The sequence below is a fragment of the Talpa europaea genome, assembly GCF_964194135.1.
Source record: "Talpa europaea genome assembly, chromosome: 5".
Classification (NCBI taxonomy): Eukaryota; Metazoa; Chordata; class Mammalia; order Eulipotyphla; family Talpidae; genus Talpa; species Talpa europaea.
Genome location: NC_140071.1, coordinates 42,244,499 through 42,267,772, shown reverse-complemented (window position 1 = coordinate 42,267,772; position 23,274 = coordinate 42,244,499). Strand labels below are relative to the sequence as shown.

The 23,274-nt window shown below is 35.7% G+C and overlaps 1 protein-coding gene across 2 annotated transcripts in view; it reads right to left on the bottom strand.

Moving 5' to 3' along the window:
• The window catches only part of EDIL3 (EGF like repeats and discoidin domains 3), a gene marked incomplete at both ends in the record, with an annotated part of 384,944 nt that overhangs the window by 190,157 nt on the left and 171,513 nt on the right, over positions 1–23,274 (bottom strand). For both annotated transcript variants that reach the window (XM_084234061.1, XM_084234062.1), the window contains one exon: positions 14,304–14,432. In XM_084234061.1, the coding sequence (XP_084090187.1) occupies positions 14,304–14,432 (129 nt within the window). The remainder of the gene's footprint in view (positions 1–14,303; positions 14,433–23,274) is intronic.

Sequence of the window (23,274 nt, the reverse complement as noted above, 5' to 3'; positions counted from 1 at the left end):
CCTTGGATGTCTTTCTCTTGTCTTATTGCTCTGGCTAGGACTTCCAGTATTATATTGAAAAGCAGTGGTGAGAGTGGACATCCTTGTCTTGTTCCAGATCTTAATGGAATTGCTTTTAGCTTTTCACCATTGAGAATGATACTGGCTGTTGGCTTGTCATAGATGGCCTTTATGATGTTGAGGTATGTTCCTTGTATCCCAAGAATTTCAAGGGCTTTTATCATGAATGGGTGTTGCACTTTGTCGAAAGCTTTCTCAGCATCTACTGATATTATCATATGGTTTTTATATTTCTTTTTGTTGATGTGTTGGATAATGTTGATTGATTTTCGGATGTTAAACCATCATTGTGTCCCTGGAATGAATCCTACTTGGTCGTGGTGAATTATCTTATGGATACATTGTTGGATTCTAATAGCTAAAATTTTATTGAGGATTTTTGCATCAGTGTTCATTAGGGAGATTGGCCTGTAGTTTTCCTAACACGCAAAAGTCAGTAGCCTTCCTATACACAAACAATAAATCTGAAGAAGAAGAAATCAAAAAAACCATCCCTTTTTTATTGAAACAAAAAAAATCAAATATTTGGGAATAAATCTAACAAAAGAGGTAAAGGACCTATACAAAGAAAACTATAAAACACTGTAAAAAGAAATAGAAGAAGACACAAAGAAATGGAGAGACATCCCCTGCTCATGGATTGGAAGAATAAACATTATTAAAATGGCCATCCTTCCAAAAGCAATATACAGATTCAATGCTATTCCAATCAAAATTTCAATGTCATTCTTCAAAGAAATAGAACAATTATTGATGAAATTCATATGGAATCACAAAAAACCCCGAATAGCCAAAGCTCTCCTGAAAAAAAAATAAGGGAATGGAGGCATCACACTCCCAGACTTCAAACTCTACTACAAAGCCATAATCATCAAAACTGCATGGTATTGGAACAAGAACAGACATACAGACCAATGGAATCGAATAGAAAATCCAGAAATAAACCCACAGATTTATGGTCAACTAATCTTTGACAAAGGAGCAAAGACTATGCATTGGAGCAAAGAAAGTTTGTTCAATAAATGGTGCTGGGAAAACTGGGTCGCTACATGCAAAAGAATGAAGCTTGACCACTACCTCACACCATACACAAAAATCAACTCAAAATGGATTAAAGAACTAGACATAAGACCTGAAACCATAAAATATATAGAAGGAAATATAGGCGAAACACTACGTGATTTGCACATCAAAGACATCTTTACAGACACATCACCCAAAGCAGTGATAGTGAAGGCAAAGATAAACAGCTGGGACTATATCAAATTAAAGAGCTTCTGCACAGCAAAAGAGACAATAACAAAAACAAAGAGAAACCCCACCAACTGGGAGAACATTTTTGCACCCAACACTAATGATAAAGGACTGATCACAAAAATCTGCAAAGAGCTGATGAGACTCAACAACAACAAAGAAAATAATCCAGTCAAAAAATGGGCAGAAGAGCTAAAAAGAAACTTCTTTGAAGAGGAAATGCAAATGGCCAACAGGCATATGAAAAAATGTTCAACATCACTTGTCATCAGGGAAATGCAGATCAAAACTACCATGAGATACCATCTTACACCAGTGAGAATGGCACATATTAAAAAAACTAGCAACAACAAATGTTGGCGAGGGTGTGGAGAAAAAGGAACTCTTCTGCACTGTAGGTGGGAGTGCAAACTGGTCCAACCACTGTGGAGAGCTGTGTGGAGATTTCTGGACCTACTAAACATAGAGCTTCCATATGATCCAGCAATTCCACTCCTAGGTATTTACCCAAAGGACACAGAAACATCAATTCCAAAGAGCACCTGCACCCCTATGTTTATAGCAGCTTTGGAAACAACCCAAATGCCCCAAAATAGATGACTGGATCAAGAAGATGTGGTACATATATACCATGGAATATTACTCAGCATTCAAAAAAGATAAACACATGCAATTTGCAGCAACATGGATGGCGCTGGAAGGGATCATGCTCAGCGAAATAAGCCAAAAAGAAAAAGAAAAATACCGGATGGTCTCACTCATAGCAGGAATCTAGAAAACTTAAATAAGGGACCAGGAAAATGAATAACTATAAGAAAGTGAAGATCAAAATCAACAAAAAACTATGAACCAGAGACACTTTTAGGGGGGCGGGGGTGGGAGGGGAGGGATTGGGGTCAGAATGGGGAATATAAAAATAAAATTTATTATTAAAAAAATAAATAAATAAAAACTGAAAAAAAAAAAAAGAAGGACAGAGAGTAAAGAGATGGAGGAGGGCTTTACAGAATGACATTTTATTTGAAGGAAATGGAGAAGGGCACTCTGAAGAACTATTACTTGTACAAAGATCTGGTAACAAAAAGCAAGGGAGTGAGTCTTACAATCTAGGAAAGAGAATCCAAGTGAGTGAGCACAGAGTGGAGGTGGTAAGAGGTGACCAGAATCTGGATACAGTCTTTCAGTAGTCACAGAGCATACAGTACATGCTGAGGGCAGATAATTCTTCTAAAGAGCTTTACTGGAATGCAGACAATTGAAACAACAGCATTAATATGTTTTCATTTTTTTTCTCTCTTATTCTCTCTCTATTTCCCTGTCTCTCTCCTTCCCTCTCACCTCAGTTACTGAGGAGGTCTACACTCCAATTACAGCACAACTTTTTCTTTTTTCTTTTTTTAATTTTATTTTTTACATCACTGTTCATTTTTGAAAAATATTTGCTTCCCCCCACCCGAGGTGCAGTCCCCATAGAATTTCCTTCCCCAATGCACCCGTGCACCATCACCTCAGTCCCCTGTGCTCCTCCCTACCTCCCTCTGCTCCTGCTCCCTCCTCCTCCCCTGCAGTTTGTCTCTGATTTATAATTGTCTGTTTTTGCTTTGTTGTGTTTTGTACTGCTATTATTTTTTACACTGATGCCTTATTTGGTTTCCCTATATTCCTCCTCTAAGTGAAACAATCCAATAACAAGACTGCTTTTTAAAGTGAGTGATCTAATGTTTCCATTCTCTGCTGCAAAATTACTTCAAAGTCTATATTTACTTTAGTACCAATTTCTCCTACGATCATAGAAATAACAATGATAGTTTATGAATTTATAGAACTTCTAATTGTACATAACACCTTCACATATATTAAATTACCTAAAAATCATCACCAACCTGGACCTAAAAGTAAGCAAAGGGCTAAGTTATTTCTGCATTGTATATGAAGAAACCAAGGCTTAGCATAATCATTAGTTCAAGTTGATACAACTCACTAACTACATAGAGAGAATTGTAGCTTAAAGCTCTTCTACCTTTAAGTTTTTAACTCTCTGAACATTCATGCTTTCATTAGTCAAATAAACTATACTCATTTTATTTATAGAGTCAGAAGCAATTCCTTTACTTCACCATTAAAGGAACCATTTTATACAGGTGGAGGGGAGAATTCTCATTTAGAAAGGTTCTAGCTTAAAATGTATCTTATAAAAGAATTAAGACGTCCTGAATATAAACTTTCAAAGATAGATGGACTTAAATTTCTCTAAATTTAGAGACTATGGCATTACTGCAAATCAATCATGAGAGCAAAATCAATCTAGTTACATTCTAAAAGCTGATGTCAGTAAATAATCATTCAAGGAAACTGTGACTTCAGTTGTTCATTAAGATGCAAATGATGGCTTGTTTTTCAAAATTATTATTATATTTTAGTATGCAATTATATTAGTCTTGATTTCCATATCACTTCTGTTATATTTTCTAAAATATACTGTATTATCCTATTATGACTCAGCAAATGACACATAAAGTGAAACACAATATATCTAAAAGGTAATCAATTTTGTTAGTTCTTTAAAGTATGAAAATTTGAAAATACAATATCCTAAGTAATATATTTAAGGCATTTATTATATATTTATATGCAAATATATACATATATACACGTACATATATAGCTCTATGTATATATATTCTTTAAAATTCTAGATTTTATCATAATAATGCTGATAAAAATGAGAAATTGATGGCAATGACAAGGCATAGTGGAAATTATAATATATTATGCTATTCAAGTCATTGGCAAGAAGTAAAATAAAAAAAATTATGTTCCTGAAATTCATTAGCAAAGGCAAAGTATTTATATCCCCAGTGTAATCCAATTAAAATGATTTTCCAAATTTAAACATCATTTAGATATTCTCCAGTTCTCATTATTGAAGTCTTCCAAGATATTCCATCTCCCTGGTAGTCTCAGGGGTTCCACTTTTGCCCCCAAGAGAGCCTGCTTCTCACTAACTACCTGAGCAATTCTCCAAACAGAGGGTAGGCAATGTGTACTCTCTTGCTTTCCACCTTTTAAATGTCTCCTTCCACAATTGGAATAGAATAAAAAAACTCACTCTGTGACTTATAAGGCTCTATAGGATCTCTCATCTATAGGATCTGCTACTCGGATGCCATTTTATACTCCCACTCTTCTTCAGTCACCATGCTCCAATAACACACCCCTTTTGGCATTCCAGTATTTCTATTCCCACTCACTTATGTGACTGGCCCATTGACTTCATTTAAGTCTCTGTTCAAATACCACTTAATGGGTGGAAATTTCGACTATGCTCTGAAAAAGCACTCCAACACCTGTGCTCCATAGTCCTTCTCTTATGACACATATCAATACTTAATATTTGATATCACTATCTTATCTTTTTTCCATTTAAATTTTTATTGATATAATGATAGTTTCACATGCATTTGTAAAAAAAATAACACAAAGAAATCCTCTGTACACCTTGCCCAGTTCTCCTCAAAGGTTAACTTTTTACAAAATTGTAAAGGAAAAGCCCAACTAAGATACTGCCATTGCAATATGTATTTAAATTCAGATTTTTCCAGTTGTACTTAGAATCATTTGTCCATATAAGCAATTCTACACAATTTTATTACTTATATAGGTTTGTATAGCTGTAAAGCCAGTCAATAAACTAAATAATCCATCACAAGGATGCCTCATGTTGTCCTCCATCTCCCCATTACTAACACTTGGAACCTGCTAATCTACTCTCTATATCTAAAATTTTATCATTATATAAATTTTACATAATCGGAATCATATACTCTGCAACCTCTTAGGACTGGCTATTTTTCACTCAGTATAGTTTCCTAGAGACTTATCTAAGTTGTTACATATATCAACAGTTCCTACCTGGTCACTGTAGAGTAGTGAGTATTCCTTGGTATGTACACACGATTGCTTGTTAACTTGTACAAGGACATTTAAGCTGATTTTAGTTTACTAAAAAAGTTACTATTCTATTACCCAACGAGTTGCTATGAAAACCCACATGTGGATTTCTGCGTGAACTTAGTTTTTATTTCTCTGGGATAAATCTCCCCAAAATACAATTAGTTGGTTACATGGTAACTGCATGTGACATAATTTTTATTATCCTTTTCCCCATAAGAACAGAAGTCCTTTGATACAAGAGACTTATTTGGTTCAGTGCTATATCCCAATGTGCAAAAAGTGCTTGGAAAAATGTAAGGAGTTAATGTCAGATGAATAGATTGCAGAGTCTTGAGGAGATGCATTCTCATTTGCACAACTGCTACTACTTTTATAACTGATTGAGGTGAAATGTGTCTGCAAAAGGCTCCCTGTGAAAGATGGTAAAGATGAAACTAACAGAGGTATACCCATCCTGCCAATCTCCAGTCTAAGGTGTTGGCTTGAACCCTGAATAAAAAACCACTTAGGTATAGAAACTATCTATGATCTCACTTATACATGGAAACTAAAAAAAAAAAAATAATAATAAAAAACACCAAAATTATATATACAGAGAACAGATTGACAAGTGCCAGAGTTGAGGGCATGAGATTATGGGAAGGAGAATCAAAAGGGACAACTTCCAACTGTAAAAAACATAAATCCTGGTGATGTACTTCACAGCATGGTCAGTGATTATAGTGAATAATACAAAATAAAAAGATTTGTATATTTGAAAGTTATTAAGAGAGTACCTCAAATTTTATCATAAGAAAAAATATGTTGGATATCTGAAACTAATGTCATCAGTGATATCTGAATTGAAAAAAGAAGAAAGAACAGTTAAATAAGCAGTTAAGACAGTTGAACAGTTGAGTTTCTAAAGTTTTGGGAAAAGCCACATGGCTTTCCAGCCCTAAACACTGGATATTGTTTAAAAGGCTGCACCTTCTTGATGCTCCTCAGACTACACGTATTTTCAGCTGCCTGGGTGGCCAGCAGAAGAGGACAAAATGGCTGGCCCCACAGCAGTGTTTTCAGAATGGGGCCCACAGCTCAGCCAGGGGTGCTGATATTAGTTTTAATCTGTATTTAGCACCCTGGCAAAATTGTAAGTAAACTCTCAAAATAATATCGGTCAACTGTATGAACAAACAAACGAATAATTTCCTGACATGACTGAGGAAGACTTCAGGTGAGAATGAGATTCTGCATGCATGGACATGGTAGCTAAGAGGAGCAGGGATTTAGAAATAAATATTGACATCACCACAATCTGCCAAAGCTGAGAAATTTGGTTTACATTCAAAATACTTTTGACATATTTGTGGTACCACCTCTATTTTAGGACTCTATAAAATCATGAGTGAATAAGTTCTAGATGGTCTGATTTTTTAGTATTAACATACCAACTTCATGAGTAAAACCTTCTGGCAAAATTGTTTAACATGTTTCTGTTTAGAGTTTGTTTGCCTAGTAATCAAATTTCTCTTAATAATTCACAGAAAAATATATTTACTGTTAATTAAAACAGCAACTGCCAAATGTTTTATTATGAATATCTGAATATTTCATTATAGAAATCACAAACTGTTTATGTTTGAAAAGGGTCTCTGTTTATATCCTTTATATATGTCTGTAAGACAGTGCTTCTTATGAGTCTTCTGCAAAGGAGAATAAGAAAATAAAAATGACTGGATCTCTGGATACTGCAGATTAAGAGGTAATCAATTTTAAGAACAGTAAGCTAATATCCTCCTCTGGCCTGAATCTTTCAATCAGTTAGAGGTTCTTATTGTATGATGATTTACATTATCTGAAACAAAAGTTGAATGACAAAATTGAATAAGGTTGTAAAATAATGTATTTAGTTAGGAATTATATTTGTGTATCTTAAGCTTGGTTTCTCTTTAAGTATTCCTCAGTTTCTTTAGGACATTGTAATTCCTCACAGTATGGTTCTAGAACACTGATTCCTAGCCTTGGTTGCACCTAACAATCATCTAGGGAGGTTTTAAAACTCCTAATTCCTAGACCATACCCAGAATCAATTAAATCAGAATCTCCAAGGTAGAAGTTAGACATGAATATTTTTTTTATAAATCCCCAGTTAATTCTAATGTGCAGGCAAGGATGAGCACCAAAATTCTAGGATCTTTTGTGTCAGTTTCACGAGGGTTCTTGTCAATAGTCAGACTTGGGTACACAGCTAAACCCATTAAATTGAAATTTCTACATTTGAGGAAGGGAATCTGTATATTTATCTGCACATACAGATAATTCATTTACATATCAAACTTGAGAACCTATGACTTAAAGAGTTTTAAGGTGGCTAACACCGACCTGCGAAGTTGTCCATGAATAGGAAAACTTTAAATATCCATCTGCATTCAACCTTCTGGGCTTAGAGATGAGTGTACCCCGTATGTCTCCTTAGAGATTTTTATTTAGCCAACTTAAATAGTTTTCAGGTGTCAGTAACAACTCCAGGTAAATTTTTCCACATAGTTTTGAAATGACTTCTTTACTAGAACAAGTTGATTCCCTAATGAAAAGCTAAAAACAGAGATCATGGAGCTAAAATTAAAAAGAATAATTAAAAAAATAATTGCCTATCAAATTAAAGATGTTAAGAGAGGAATTCTTTCAGAAAGGTGTAAAGTTCCAAATTGGATTTCCTCCTGTCTCATACCTCACCTAATTTTTTTCTAAAAAAATATACAAATAAAATGTTTTTTAAGGAAAGGAAAACATTAAATGTCAATAGGAATCCCCGCTATATTTTAAAGTGTTAGCCCATTAGGCATAGCTAACCCTTTAAAATTTGTGACATGTGCTTTGAAACCTCTCTTGTCTGATCCTAATAAATATCCTTTATAGAGAAGGAAAGGCTATTTTGATTTTTAAAGATATTTCCAAAACATAACAAATTGTAAAGTTTTTCAGTGTTTGCTGAATTGAATTATTGAATGAGAAAGGTAAGGTACAGAATCATTAAGTGCTAACTGACCTTTTCAATTGATCAAGATAGTGCTGCATAAACAACCAGGTCTAGACCAGAATTCTTCCCCATACAGCATGCTCCCTCCAGTGTAATTTGAGAATTAAAACATTCTATAAGTCAATCACCCTCAAGCATGGTGTATCTAAGGGCCATATGACACTTTTAACTAATTCCAGGGTACTGATCAAAGATTCTGAGTCAGTAGGTACAGCAAATACCATCTATCTGAGAAAACATGTAATTGGCAAATATGTAATTGTTCCGTTTAACAATGACAAAACAGCAGTTAGCACTAGTTAACTTTGAAAAAAGTGAAAAATGGTAAGTTACAAAAAAAAAATAAACTTATAGTCCTAATAAATATTTGTTGAAAGCATGGACCCATTAATCAGTAGTATAAAGGTAAAACCAAACTGACATACGATACTTAGCACTGTATACAAAGGAAAGTTTTAGAACCTGTGTTTTTCTGGCCAACTTTCTCAGCAGGGATAGACTACATATTCTCTCGAGCTAATCTGATAAACAAGGGTCCCTTTCATAAACCAGTCCTTTCTCTTTTAGGATTTGGTGGGCACTGACAACTATCCTTCCTTGAAGAAAAAGAACTAAGAAAATGCGTCATTAAAAGCAACCAAAGGCTACAGAGCTGTGCATAGGTAGGAAAGAATGCACAGAATGACCTCAGTGGTAAGAGGCAAAGAAGAAAGTTCTGCATGAAGAAACAATCCTTCCCTAAGGTATTAAATGTGTTACTAGGCAACAAATAAATATGACTTCTAGCCAGCCCAAAGGAAAAAAAAAATCAACTGTTTAGTTAAAGATGCCTTTCAAAAGTCTGCTAGATGTTCTTGGTGTTCAGTCCATCCTATAACTGACATCTTATTATTTAAATAACACACATATGTGTGTGTTTGTGCACATCACGTAATTCCATGGCATTTAAATTACATGGATAATTTGATAACTATATGTAAAAACTAATACTAATCATTATTATTCTTATAGTTATAAACTTATACTACTTTCATTACAAAAAAAGCACACATAATGGCTAAAATCAAGAACACTGATAATAACATACTGGTGAGTTTATGAAGCAAAGGGAACTTTCATTCATTGTTGGTAAGTAAGCAAAATGGGCCAATGTGGATGATGCTTTCTTAAAACATTAAATATACTCACCAAATGATCCATCAATCACATTCCTAGTTATTTACTCAAATGAGTTGAAAACTTATGTCCATAGAAAAATCTATACATGAGTGTCTTATAGCAGCTTTATTCATAATTGCCAAAAATTGGAAGCAACTAAGACATTCTTTAGTAGGTGAATGAATAAACAAACTGTAGTTCATCCACAAAATGAAATATTATTCAGCAGTTAAGAAAAAAGCTATTAAGTTAAAAAATACATGGAGGAACCTAAAATGCATGTTGTTAAATGAAAGGAGTTAGGGTGAAAATGTTACAAACTGTATGATTCCAACTAAGTAACATTTTGAAAAAAGCTAAACTTATAGAGATAGTAAAAATATCAGTGGTTGTAAGGGACTTGGGTAGGGAGAAAGGGATGAATAAACAGGCAGAACAATGAAGAGTTTTAGGTCAGTGAAACTATTATGTATGATGCTATGCTGATAGATGCATTATATTATACATTTTTCAAACACACAAAACCATACGATACAAAGAGTAGATCCTAATGTAAACTATGAACTTCAATTAACTATAATATATTAATACAGTTTCATTATATAAAATATCTCATATTAATGTTACTTATACAGGAAAAGATGCTAATAATACAGGAAACTAAGGGAAGAAATAGATGAGAACTCTCTATACTCTGTTGAATTTTTCAATAAACCAAAAACTAGTCTAAAAGATAAATCTACTAATTTAAAAAAATATATGTAGGTAATATACATAGTGGCATTAATAGCATTTTTTTTCAAATTTATAACATGGACAAAATGGTTCATCTAAATCTATTAATTATGGATTTGTCATTCCCATATTATGAAACCTAACGTTCTTTATCATGCTGTATTTTAAAAATATCTTTAATTCACTTTCTGTTATAAAGAACTAAATTACCAAGAACCCCACATATGGTTAGCTGAAGGATTTTTTCAATTCTTTTCCCAAATGAAGTGCTCATACTGTATTTGTATCTCTCATTTCCACTGGTTTTCAATATAGTTTCACTCAATTTTCAAGAACCATAAACACATTTTACCCACAATGTATTGTTATCTAACTGAATGCAGAAGTTGCTACCTTAATCTATGTAAGATGATTACTTATAGCTCCTGAAAGTCAGTACAGTATTGCTCAAACTTCAGTATGTATGGGTGTCAACAGGGGATCATTTTGAAATACAGTTTTGATGCAGTTAATTTCAGGTAGCACCTGATAATATGAATTTCTTTTTTTTTTTTTTTTTTTTATAGAGGCATGCTTTATTTATTTGTTTGCTGGTTTGTTTGTTTGTTTTGTTTATACATGCACTGGGTACAGTCAGAAGCACGGGAGGGTGAGAGAATTCACCAGAGCCAGAGCGGGGAGCAGAGCAGGCAGAAGGACCGAAGTACACTGCTGAGGGGAGCAGCGGGCGGCAGGAGAGGTCTGCACGCCATGTGGAACCCTCCTCTGGTGGCCGGGGAGCAGCCGGGGATCGAACCGGCGCCGCAGAGGCCGCGCGCAGTTTCGCAACCCAGCGCTCAACCGCTGCGCCACCAGGGAGGCCCTGATAATATGAATTTCTAACAAGTTTCCGGATGATGCTTGCACAACCACATTTTGAATAACAAGTGTCTGGAGTATATCTGAACCTTAAAACTATTACCACTCTGAAAAACAAACCCAATATCTGGTATTTCTTACAAGGGATTAAAGAGCTGCCTTTTTGTTTCTCCTACCAGAGAAAGCTCTCAGAGTTCCCTAGACTTCTAAATCTGCTTTCCCAATATATAATCCTTTTCAATTTCATTTGCAAAGAAGAAGGTTTGATAACCTTTGTACAGTGAGCAAGCTACCCATTTAGTAATAATACTCTCCTAGCATGTAGGAACCAAAGATCATCTATTCCTAGTTAAATTGTTGGATTTATATATCTGCAATCTCAGAAAGGTCAAGTGGCTGGCTCAGTGTTACTTATCCAATAACTGTGAAGGTCAAGTCTCAAATCCAGGTCTCTGATTCCAAATCCAGTTCTTTCCCCTCCCTTCTCTTGTGTCTAATAATGATGCACTTCAGAGCATCCAAAACAGGTTGCTGAGACTACAAAATCCCACTTGTGAATTGAATCTCCCTGACTCAGCTTTTTCACTGCAATTCCTAACAAGGATTTCAGTTCTTGTGAGGGTATCAGTTGCAGTAAGGGGGGGGTGAGGGGGGGGGTCTTTCCACTTCAAAATAAGTCTTGAAATTCAACACAATTTATGTGGATTTTTGAGATTATCTAAGTAAAGAATTGAGAGAAAATGCTACATACTATATGAAAAAGGGCTTGAATTTTCCACCATGGGGAATGGGGCCAAGTATGATTTGTTCTGTTTCTCCAAACCTGATGGTTCCCTTGAGAGAATTCTCAGCCAACCACACGTTAGAGTCAGGGGCATGTGGGTATTTCTCCAGTCCAGAGGAACCTCATTCATACTGAGCAAAAAATAATGACTGATATCTACAATGGCATTTCTAGGCCATTCAAGATAAATGGAACTAAAAGGATCTTCATTATGTGAACCAAAGATCTTCATTATGTGAACCAAACAAGGCCCAGAGACATAAAACAAATGCTCTGCCACTGCACAGATTAGACAGAACTTAGATATGGAGTGTCTGAACTTCTGGTTTATGAACCTGACCCAACTTCACATGATCATCAGCAGTAAGGTTGGGTGGGCATATACATAAAATATATAAGAGACATTCAGGTCTATATATGTCTTCCAAATATTGCCCTACTAGGGATTTCTAACAAATAATCTGCCTTTATACATTCCCATCCTCTTCCTCTTGAGGTCCTGCAGTGTAGAAAATAGATAGCACAGCGAGACCTTGAGTGCAGTTCCTGCCTCAGAATACTTGACAGCCCTTCATTAAAAATATTGTCTTTTCAGGCCTTCCTAGTGGCACAAAGTTTAAGTCTCAGCACTATGAAGCTATCCACAGCCCCTGCAGCACGAATTCAATGCCGGGCCTGGGAGAGAACCCACATGGCACAGCAGACCTCTCCTGCTCACCTGCTGCTACCTCAGCAGTGTATTTCAGTAGATCCCTGTTCTGCTCCCCACTCTGTCTCTGGTGAATCCTTTCACCTCCCCTCACCTCTGGCCTACACCCGAGATCTTGTATCCATAAATAAATATATCTTTAAAAAATGTATTTTGTTTTCATTTCCAGGGGAGATTGCTCTGAAAATGTGAATGCTATGCAAAGAGTTCTGAATTGAGGGCCTTCCCTGGTGGCGCAGCGGTTGAGCGCTGGGATACGGAAGCTGCCCACAGCCTCTGCAGAGCCGGTTCCACTCCCGGCTGCCAGTGAGGGTCCCACATGTTGCGACAGACGGCTCCTGTCTTGCCCGCTGCTCCCCTCAGCAGTGTATTTCGTCAGTCTGTCTGTTCTGTTCTCCACTCTGGCTCTGGTGAATTCTCTTACCCTCCCATGCTTCTGACCTTACCCAGTGCTTGTGTAAATAAATAAATAAATCTTTAAAAAATTAAAAAAAAAATAGTCCTGAATTGAGGTGCACAAGGGGGATGCCCACACTGTCTCTGGGCACTGCTTCTGATACCCTATCACAAAGTTGTATAAATAAGTAAGGGCTGATAATTTTCTCTTGATAGGATTAACTGAATGTCAAGGCGGCCAAGATTCTGGGCACCCAGCTCTGTATTTTTGGAGATATTTTGAGGTGTTTCCAGGCTACAGTAAGAAAGAATGAACTTTGGCACCTCCAAACTCATTCTGAGAAAAATCGTAGCATCACAGTTCTTTGCTGGTAATCTGAGCTCTATGGACAATTACAAGCAGTCTAAAGCAAGAGTCTACACAAATTCCACAAATCCTGGCCACGGCGATTCTTTGGAAAAGTAAAAAAAAAAAAAAAAAAAATGTCCCTTATACTTTGGAGCCAGGAGACATTCTAATTTTTTTTTTTTTTATTTTTTGTCTGGTGGTTGGAAAATTGGTTCTGGCTGACCTATCCAGCTTTTCCTTACTCATTCCTGACACCACGGTCTTAATCATCATTCCATAATTCAGGGCTCATATATTCCTTCCACACTTTTTCCACCAGTTGTTGTTCCTCTCTCTCCCCCTTTTGCTAATCCCTATCTTAGCCTTCATTCAAGACTGAGGGAAGAGACTATCCCAACCGAATCCCTGCAGCAATTAATGTGACATTTAGGTTAAGCCAGGCTTCAAAGAAGAAATCATCCCAAGTGTACTTACTTTGTTTAACTTCCTGGGAAAATAAAAGTAGGGGTAAAAGAGAGAAGTGCAACTAACACACTTGTTGAGTTTTCAAATATTTTCACAATAAAAATGCCAATAAGAAGTACAGAAGGAAACCAGTTTATAGACAGGCAGAGTGGACAGTTTTCTTTCCTTTATTTTTTCTTCCTGTGTATTGTTTCTGAACCTAATCAACAGAATAACATGTGGGAATCTGGAAGAAGACAGCTGCAGGACAAGTATGAAAGAAAAAGACAGACAGCAGTTTCATATATAAGGCAATATTTTGCAAGTATGGCGGAACAGTGATGAAATAATAACAACAATAACGAAAAGGGCTAATATAAAACTGCCAGCCTGCCCCTCCCCCATGCCACTGGGAGTCCTCAGTTAGGAATGTGGTATTTTCAGTAGGTCAGAAAAAGCATGAGCGAATTGTTAGGACTCTGCTATTTAAAAAATCTATCATTCTACTATGAACAAGAATGATAATGAGCTGCATATTTTGTAATCAATAATAATAAAAACACAATGGTAGATAACTTACTGTGCTGACAGTGAATCCCGTTAAATCCTCGGGGACATTTACAAACATAGCCGATAAATGTGTCCCCTCTGTACGCTTCACTTATTTCACAGGTTCCTCCATTATGGCAAGGATTAGGAATGCAAGGACCTGAAAGACAGAAAAAAATATTGTTGCATGATGCATATGCTTAAAAGTAGATACTGGGTCAACATTTTGCAGTTAACAACTTTATAGAAAAAAAGTGTTCTGAGCATTGTTTGCCCAGAAATTGTATTGCTATATGGGTTCTGGAGACCCATGGTCTGGTTCTGAACTCTGATCTCATGGCTTTCTGTCATGTGATCTTGGGGAATATATTTAACCTCTCTATGCCTCCATCTCATCTGTTAAATGTCAGTACTAATAGAATCTACCTCAAAGGATGATAATACAGATGAAAAGTTCACATTTATAAAACATCCAGAACAGTGTCTGACATATATTAAGCACTCAAAAAAAATTGGTCCTAAGTAAAATATTGTTACTAAGGCTTATGAATTATAGAATATTTTCTTCACATTTAAAATTAATACAGAATAATGGCCTCCCTGGTGGCACAGCGGGTTAAGCACAGCGCTGTGAGGCTGTCTCACAGCGTGGGTTCGATTCCTGGCAGCCAGGGAGAAACCACATGGTATGGCAGACCTCTCCTGTCGTGCCCACTGCTCCCCTAGCAGTGCTTTTGGTTCGTCTGCCTGTTCTGGTCCCCACTCTGTCTCTGGTGAATCCTCTCACCCTCCCGTGCCTCTGGCCTGTACCCCAGCTATTGTATAAATAAAAAATAAATCTTAAAAAAAAAAACAACTAATACAGAATGTCAATTTTTGATGCTTTTGTACCCTTCTGCTGAAAGCAGGATAAACTTGCAAATGGCTGTACCCACATAGGTCAAGTGAAATATAGCACTGGTTGCAATACTTTTATAAAATATTTATAAGTCTGTGATTGAGCAAACTTGCAGAGAACCACAATTGCTGCCAGTCTATAAGAAGAGTAGTTTACCAAATGTTGCAAATATAGAGAAGAGGTGATGGTCATTTTTAAGTGTTGAGAAAGTTACTTCACCAGAGTGACAGTTGCCTGTGACCATCAGTGACAATGAGGTACTCTATCTCCCTTATAGAAAACCAGGGGCAAACAGTAGAGCTAGCTGAGCACCAAGGGGATGCAGAGCTGAGTCAGTCCTGCCTGAATCTAAACTCCTATTGTGCACATTCTTTACTCAAGACTGCCCCATTGTTGTGTGTGGTTAAATTTTTCTCAAATGGCATGGCAGTCTGAGAGGTTTCTATGTAATCTACCTCCCTTTCTTTAATCCTTTCAGAGATGTCCAGTTTGGTCACAGACGAAAGACTCATCCTACCTACTCTTGCTTTCTTTCCCATTGTCCAAAACAGATACAGCCCCCAATAAAATATCTGCATCTCTAATTCTGTATTAAGTAGGTTTCTTGGAGGATGATTAAAGACTCAGGGTGAAATTCAGAGTGTAAATTGTAAAGGAAGGAAGAGACAAGTACAAGGTAGAAAAAAATCTCCCCAGGAGGTAAAGGAAGACCAAAGGGGAAAAAAACAAAACAAAACATGGAAGCTGTTATGAGTCAGACTTCACCTTGTTTCTAAGCTGCTATGTTGGGATTTGTAGGTGAAGATTAAACAGTTGACTCTGCCATTCATTTGGTGATGATGAAAAAGCAAGAGACATTGTTCAATTCACAGCCTACCACCACCCTATGGTCTTTCAGGAGATAGTCCCCACTAATCCCAGATAGACAAACAGATTGGGAACCAATGCAAAAACAATACCACAACTGACCAAACCACAGACCACTCCTAATCTGATCCTTTCAAACTCCCCTGAGCCCTAACCAGAGGGAACACACACCTTGGGACTGCCCTTTGGTCATTCACTCAAATCATGATTCCATTTTTTGAATAAATGCCTTCCTAATTATATTACAGCATGGCTATTTCTCTTGGGTTGACAATAGTTTTATCCAATTTTCTTTGTCATTGTAGAGATGGGAACACATTTGTAAGTGGAAGAAAAGTTAATGAGGAGGAAGTTAAGATTCACATGTTAGAAACAGAAAAAAAAAAAAAAAAAGCAAAAGCAAGAGTAATTAAGCCAAAGTCTATTTATGAAGGTGAATTCTGTTTTCAGCAGAGACTAGAACAAAAGTGATGGGATTGGGTACAAGTATCGTGATAATTGAGGCAATTGGTGGAGGCTCCACCAGACAAAGGCTATTCAAATAGGAGCTCAACAGTGAATGGCAAATTACTCAGTTTGGGATCATTTAAAAATTCATGTAGAAAAAAGGAAATCCACCATCATCACATTGAACAGTGTATAGAATGTCTAAAACAGACCATAGGAGGTTGAAGCAAGATTTCATAATACTATTCCTTCCTCCAACAGCTCTCTTATTCCAAAAGAAGTTGCCAGAACACTGACTAATTTTGTGGCAATCTGAATCATTTTGTTACTTTGCCTCTTACATTCCCTTTTTTCTGTCACTACTTTCCTCCTTTCAAATTAACATTGATAGTGCCTCAAAATTCACAACTATTTTCACAAAATCTCATATTCTTCACAGTATCTCCTTGCAATAGTTTTTTTTATCACCATTCTCTTTTACATTTTTAAACTATCCAAAGGTCAGAAATAGATAATATTTCTCTAGTGACCATCTACAAGTGATGCACTTAGCTTCAAACTAAGAATCTCTGATTCTAACTAAAACCAGTACTTCTTGGTGAATCAACTAACTGAGTAGGGGAGAACAAAACAGTGATATTAGAATTTTGACTTATTAAGTAACAGCAAAGTAACTTGAATTTTTTTGTTAATTGATAACTGATAAACATGTATATAAGTGCTAAAGAAAACAAATATAATTAGTCAAATAATTATTTCAAACAAACAAGGATCCTTGGAGATCATCTAATTCAATTTTTCAATTTTACAGATGAGGAAACAAAGGTTAATAAGATTTAACTTATTTCTCAAAAAAAGATGTAATAGCAGGAAAATTAGTTTTAAAGGGAATTGTATGTAGGAGGGAAAAAAAGTTATTAACACTAAAACTGATTAAACTATGCCTACTCCCTCGAGAGAGTAATATAATTTATATCAAAGAAAAAAAATGTTTTCATGTTCTCTTCCACTCACAGAGGAAGGAGTAAAAAAAAAAAAAAAGGCTTCTCTTAGTTCCTGGGAACATTTAAAGATATGATTTAAGGAAATAGTTCAGGGAAGTCATTTGAAGAACAAAGGAGTAAACAAGTGCTTGGATTAGAAGATTTTGGTTATGGAAGTCTACAGCATCTTTGGAAAAGTGGAAGTTGGGCAGAAGCTGAGAATGCAGTGGAGTTTTGCATTATAAAGGGGAGTAGTTAGGCACTGCAGGAAAAACCTAGGAGACAGGAGACAACCGAACTGGAGTTGGAAGTTGACTTCAGGGAGAGAAGAGGGTCAAGCAATGTGCTATGAGACCATAATATGTGAACAACAGGCAAAAAAAAAAAAAAAGTAGCTAAAAGAAAGGATGATGTCTACAGCAATCAAAGGAGATAAACTCATGCCATTCACAGCAATGTGGATGGAGCCAGAAGGAATTATGCTCAGTGAAATAAGTCAGAAGGAAAAAGAAAAATATTGGATAGTTTCACTTATAGGAGGAACATAGGGGAACCGAGTAAGACATCAGTGTAAAAAAATAATAACAGTACACGACACGACACAACAAAACAAAAACAGACAATTAAAAATCAGCAACATCCTGCAGGGGCGGAGGAAGAAGAGGGATCAGAAGGAGGGAGGGAAAAGCACACGGGACTGTGGTGATGGTGCACAGGTGCATTGGTGAAGGAAATTCTATGGGGACTACACCGGGGGGGGGACAAATATTATTTAAAAATGAACAATAATGTAAAAAATAAATAACAATAATAAAATAAAAAAAGAAAGAATGATGTCTAAAATTCAGGTTTAAATTGTGTGCACAGCTGCAATCTGAGCTGTCTCTGCAGGAATACCCAGACCTAAACGAAAGTCTGCTAGACACATAGACCTGTGTGTGCAGTTGGGAAAAATCAAGGAGAAAGGGCTATGCAATTGATCTGACTTTCCCTGGCAGAAGGGAATAGTGTTACAGCACATGGCACCCAAGGGATTCAAGAATTCAGTGGATACTGGAACCTGAAGACAGATCTGCCAGAGGTATCTCAGGCTAAGACACTAGCTATTTCCTGAGGGCATAGGTGAAACCAGTCCAGCCATCTCGATGCATTCTCAGGGATTCCCAGTGTGAGTTAGTGAGTTGATGCTCACTTTATTTACAATCCAAAGGACATCATGACCTCAGTTGTCATCTGGGTTACAGAAAATGATTATCTATTACAGAGGTTGGGGATGCTGTTAATTTTCCTACTACACAAATTTCAGTGATTTTTATTTAAAGGGTGAGGTGAGGTAAAGCAAATGGGCAAGGATTTAACCTTTCTACAGTGCTTTATGTGCACAACACCAGGAAGTATACATAGCAGTCTTTATAATGCTCTGTAAGAATATATATCTGTTTTAGAGGCAAGAAAACAGGCTCACACAGCGAGGATAACTCACGTGTCTAAATGGAAAAGCCAAGATTTTAACACACTCCGCATGATTATAAATCTACACCTTTTTTTATTAAGCTGAACTTCCTGCCATGTTGAAGATCTGTATATGAATATGTTAGTCTTGACAGATACAAACAGAATCAGCATGAATTCACTAAGCACATTCCTATAAATAATACAGAACTCTAAAGCCTTCCCAAGTGGAAATATTTCAGAGTACTTTCAGCAAATGGGTCAGGGTGTATTAGATATTATGAATATAGATAGGGTCTGCTCTGCTAACAGTGCTCCATTTCAGCTATGTTTTAAATCAACAGTCAAATAGGAGTATTTACTCCATAATGTGTTGTGATAATGTATTGTGTGTGTATATACCATTGCTTGACTATGAGGATAAGAGAGAAACTGACCTTGCTGAACACAGAGATAGATCCCTCCTAATGTCTGATTAAATAATATTCAATCATTAGGCACCTGTTATATGCTGAACACTCTATTAGTAATATGTGATAAAGGCTTTGAAAAGAATTCAATTGTCAACAGGTAGAAAAGCTTACAGCACACAAAATACTTAGTTATTCAGTTCATGCACCACATTTTTTTAAAAGGTAATTTCACGGACTATCCTTTACTCTGAATATACTGAATTTTGGTATCAATTTATGTCTTTGTTGACACAATGGTTTGTAAAAATTTAAATCTAGATTTCCTTAGTGCATCATGTTAACAAATATTTCTAAAAAGACCACATTCTTAACTTTTTTATATTTGAAGCATCTCCTATCATTTCTGTAACGTCCATGGGTTTGTGTGTGTGTGTGCGTGCGTGTGTGTATAATGCATAGCTCTGAAGATAATTTGATAGCATAGCATATTTTGAAAAGAAATGAGTAATACTCCACCCTTTAAAGCTTGTTAAAAATAAGACAGATGACAGTGATCTACAGCCCTTTCCACTTCAAAATTCTCTTTTAAAAAGTTTCCTTGTTTTTGTACGACAGGTCTGCAGAAGTATACAGTGTGGTGTCTACCAGATTCAGGTCTGATTAGCATTCACAAAAGTCCAAATCATCTGATTAGACAACAGTATTTGGTAATATCACTCTTAACAATGAAAGTATCAACAGACTTTCAAGATACATGAGGCTTCAGGGAGTTTAAAAATCAATAATGCGGTAATACTTTTGTAGGTAATCTTTAAGTAGCTCCTAATACAATGGGGGTGCTGGATGATCAATATTAATGAACAACTGATTTCAGCAGCATGCTTTCCAGGCATTTTTATGCAAGCTCATATAAGTATGTCAACAAGATTAATTGTTCACAATAGCAAGAGATCTATATGGTTTGCTATTTTCCTGCATCTACCTTCTCACAATTTCAATATTAGAGAGTTGAAGAATATCCATATGTGTAACATAGCTAGCTTTTCACACAGACTATTCCCCATCATGAATTCCTTATAGTTTATAAACAGATTACTGAGATAAACAGATTAACAGTCTCTTAGGATAATGTGTATATACATTTGGTCAGTTTTAAAGATTATGCTCCCCAAAACATTTTAATAGTTAGATATTAAAATATGAATGTACATTTTAGATGATATAGTAAGAAAATGCCAATAAGACAATTTTAAGGACATAGTTTTAACAGTTGTTCCAGAAGTACAAAGAAATAGCAACAATTCTGACCCAAAAGTCACTCCAAGCTCTTGTCTTAAACACACATTAAAACTCTCTCATTATAATGCTGCTTTTACATTTAATAAGGCTTGAACATTTTGGCAGTTGCCATTTTGAACCACTGCCACTCTATTTTAAAATAAGTTTCAAGAGAAGGAATTATTCTGGGAACCTTCACATGATTGATGCTTTCAAACCATTTTTTACACTACTTGCTTCTTCCTCCTCCTTTCTACTCCTCCGTCTCTTCCCTTTTAAAGTGCAAATTCAGCCATTTGAAGAGAAAATTCATCTATGGTTATTTTGTGTATATGTATATATAATATTTAGATATTGAAAGATATAAAGAAATTTAAAATAGAATCTATTTTAGAGAAAATCATCAAACTTAACAAATTTTTCTTTAATTATAAAACTGAAATCTGGAGCTAAGCAGAGATATTTCTTCAATATCTATGAATAAGCTTTTCTTCCAAAATTAATACTGAGCTCTCTTATATGCAACTGTCTAGAGGAAAGCAGTGGCATGAACACAGCTAGGAAGGTGCTTTACACTCCCTGTACTAGTTTCCCAGGGCTGCTGTAACAAATCACCATAAATATGGTGACATCAAACAACAGAAATTTATTTTCCCACATTTCTGTAAGCTAGAAGTCTGAAATCAAGGGCCACCCAACCTCTGAAAGCTCTAGTTGTTTCTTAGAACAATGGAATTAAGGGAACTGGAGTTTTCACTCATTGTGAGAGTTGAAAAAACTATCAATAATTAGTCCTAAAATTAATTATCTAAAATTAACTTCAATTGGTTCACATCAGAAGGAGTGGTAAACACATTTGATGGTTTTGGAGCTCAAGGGAGCAAGTTTAAATTTGGAGCAGAACTTAGGAAGAGTGCAGAAAAATGTTCTTAGGTGGTCTCAAGACCTAGCACTACAAGATAAAGGGAAGTATGGAAGAAATAATGCATACTTCTTGCGGCTGATAATTAGCCACTTAAAATTTTCATTTAGAGTTGGGCTTGATGTAGCAATATGTTTTTCAAGGTCATCAGTCAGCATCTTGGGAGTATCTTTATATTACATGTAATCATTGGCATCACAGTTGTTGCCACTTTCTAAATAAGTAAATATCTTATTAAACATAGGTGTGGCTTTTTAAAAATCAATAACAAAAATATAGCCAAAGGATCAATCACTTTACCAAATGGTAACTATTGATATATCTTATCATGGAGCAGTCTCCATTCACTCCTCTGTCCATTCATCTTGTGCATGCTACCAAAAAGAGCTTCCTAAGTCATCACTTGTATAATGGAAATTCTCAGCTTAGAATCTATATTAACCAAATTGATATCTGTCTCATTATAGAAACCTGCATCTAACTACTCCATAGTCACAATGCAAATACTATTTTTTTAATCTTTCAAAACATGCTATTTGGGGCATCTTTTATCTAATCAATAATATTTGCTGATTGATCATGTGATATTATTTCTAATTGAACAATATGCAGTGAAGATAAGACAAAAGACGATGCTACTTGCTCTTCTTCTCAAAGGAAACTAAATCTGACATAATATGTTAATGAATATTAAGCTTATCACATACAGGCCCCATGTAAGTTAATGCATGACACAGAATTTATTATTATTGTTAAAGTTAGTAATATAAGGCCCAAGTGCACTTTGTAATCTTGGATCAATGGCATTACAATTCCTAAAATCTAAGAGAAACATGGATATTAAAAATATGGGTTATCATATTAATAATGTCATACTTTTATTTTTTCAGATGGCTATCAGCATAACAGTAATAATTTCCCTGTGAAAACTCCTGTGATACATCAGAATCATAAAGGGAATCTAAGCTAACTGATAAAACTGGCATTTAATAATTTTTCAGCAATCTAAGAAAAATACTTCCTGCTTTTAGCAATTGTAAAAAAGAACATTTTTTCTTACCTTTCCAAAATCATAACAATTTCTCTCTAATCCCTTAAAAGCCCTCTTTAATCAGTGAGCTGTTTCCAAACAAGACTCTGCAAATCACTTGTTTGAGAGGTACATCTGTCAGAACTCACACGCCATGCATTACAAAATACAATTCAAGCTTGAGAGTACCTATCAGCAGATGATGCAAATTGGTAAGATATCATTTAAGTTTACCATTCACTACCATACTTTGTTGCCTCATATATATGGCAATAGTGGGGGCATAGATTAAGGACAGAGCAGAGACCATTGTTTTCTTTGTCTATTACAAGAAAATATCTTAGCCTAAGTTTCAGGAGAATCAAGCAATCTTACTGCTTCCTGGTGTCTGTACACTACTACCAAATTTCCATGTTCTTCATCAATCTTTCTCTGACAGCTCTTCACCTTTTTCAGGCTTCTACTAAACTTGCACCTATACCACAAGATTAATATCTTGCTGTACATTGCTTCCTTCTCTAATTATTTCATGTTTATTTTTGGACAATATTATAAACCACTGTGCACAGGAAACTCTACTCATGTTTTCTGTTTTCCCACAGACTCAGATAAAGTGCTAAATACTCTGAAGTTGCTTCTTAAATGTATAATGATTGATTGAAAGTTACTATTAATTTCAGCAATAATAGTATATGATCCAATCTACTAATCA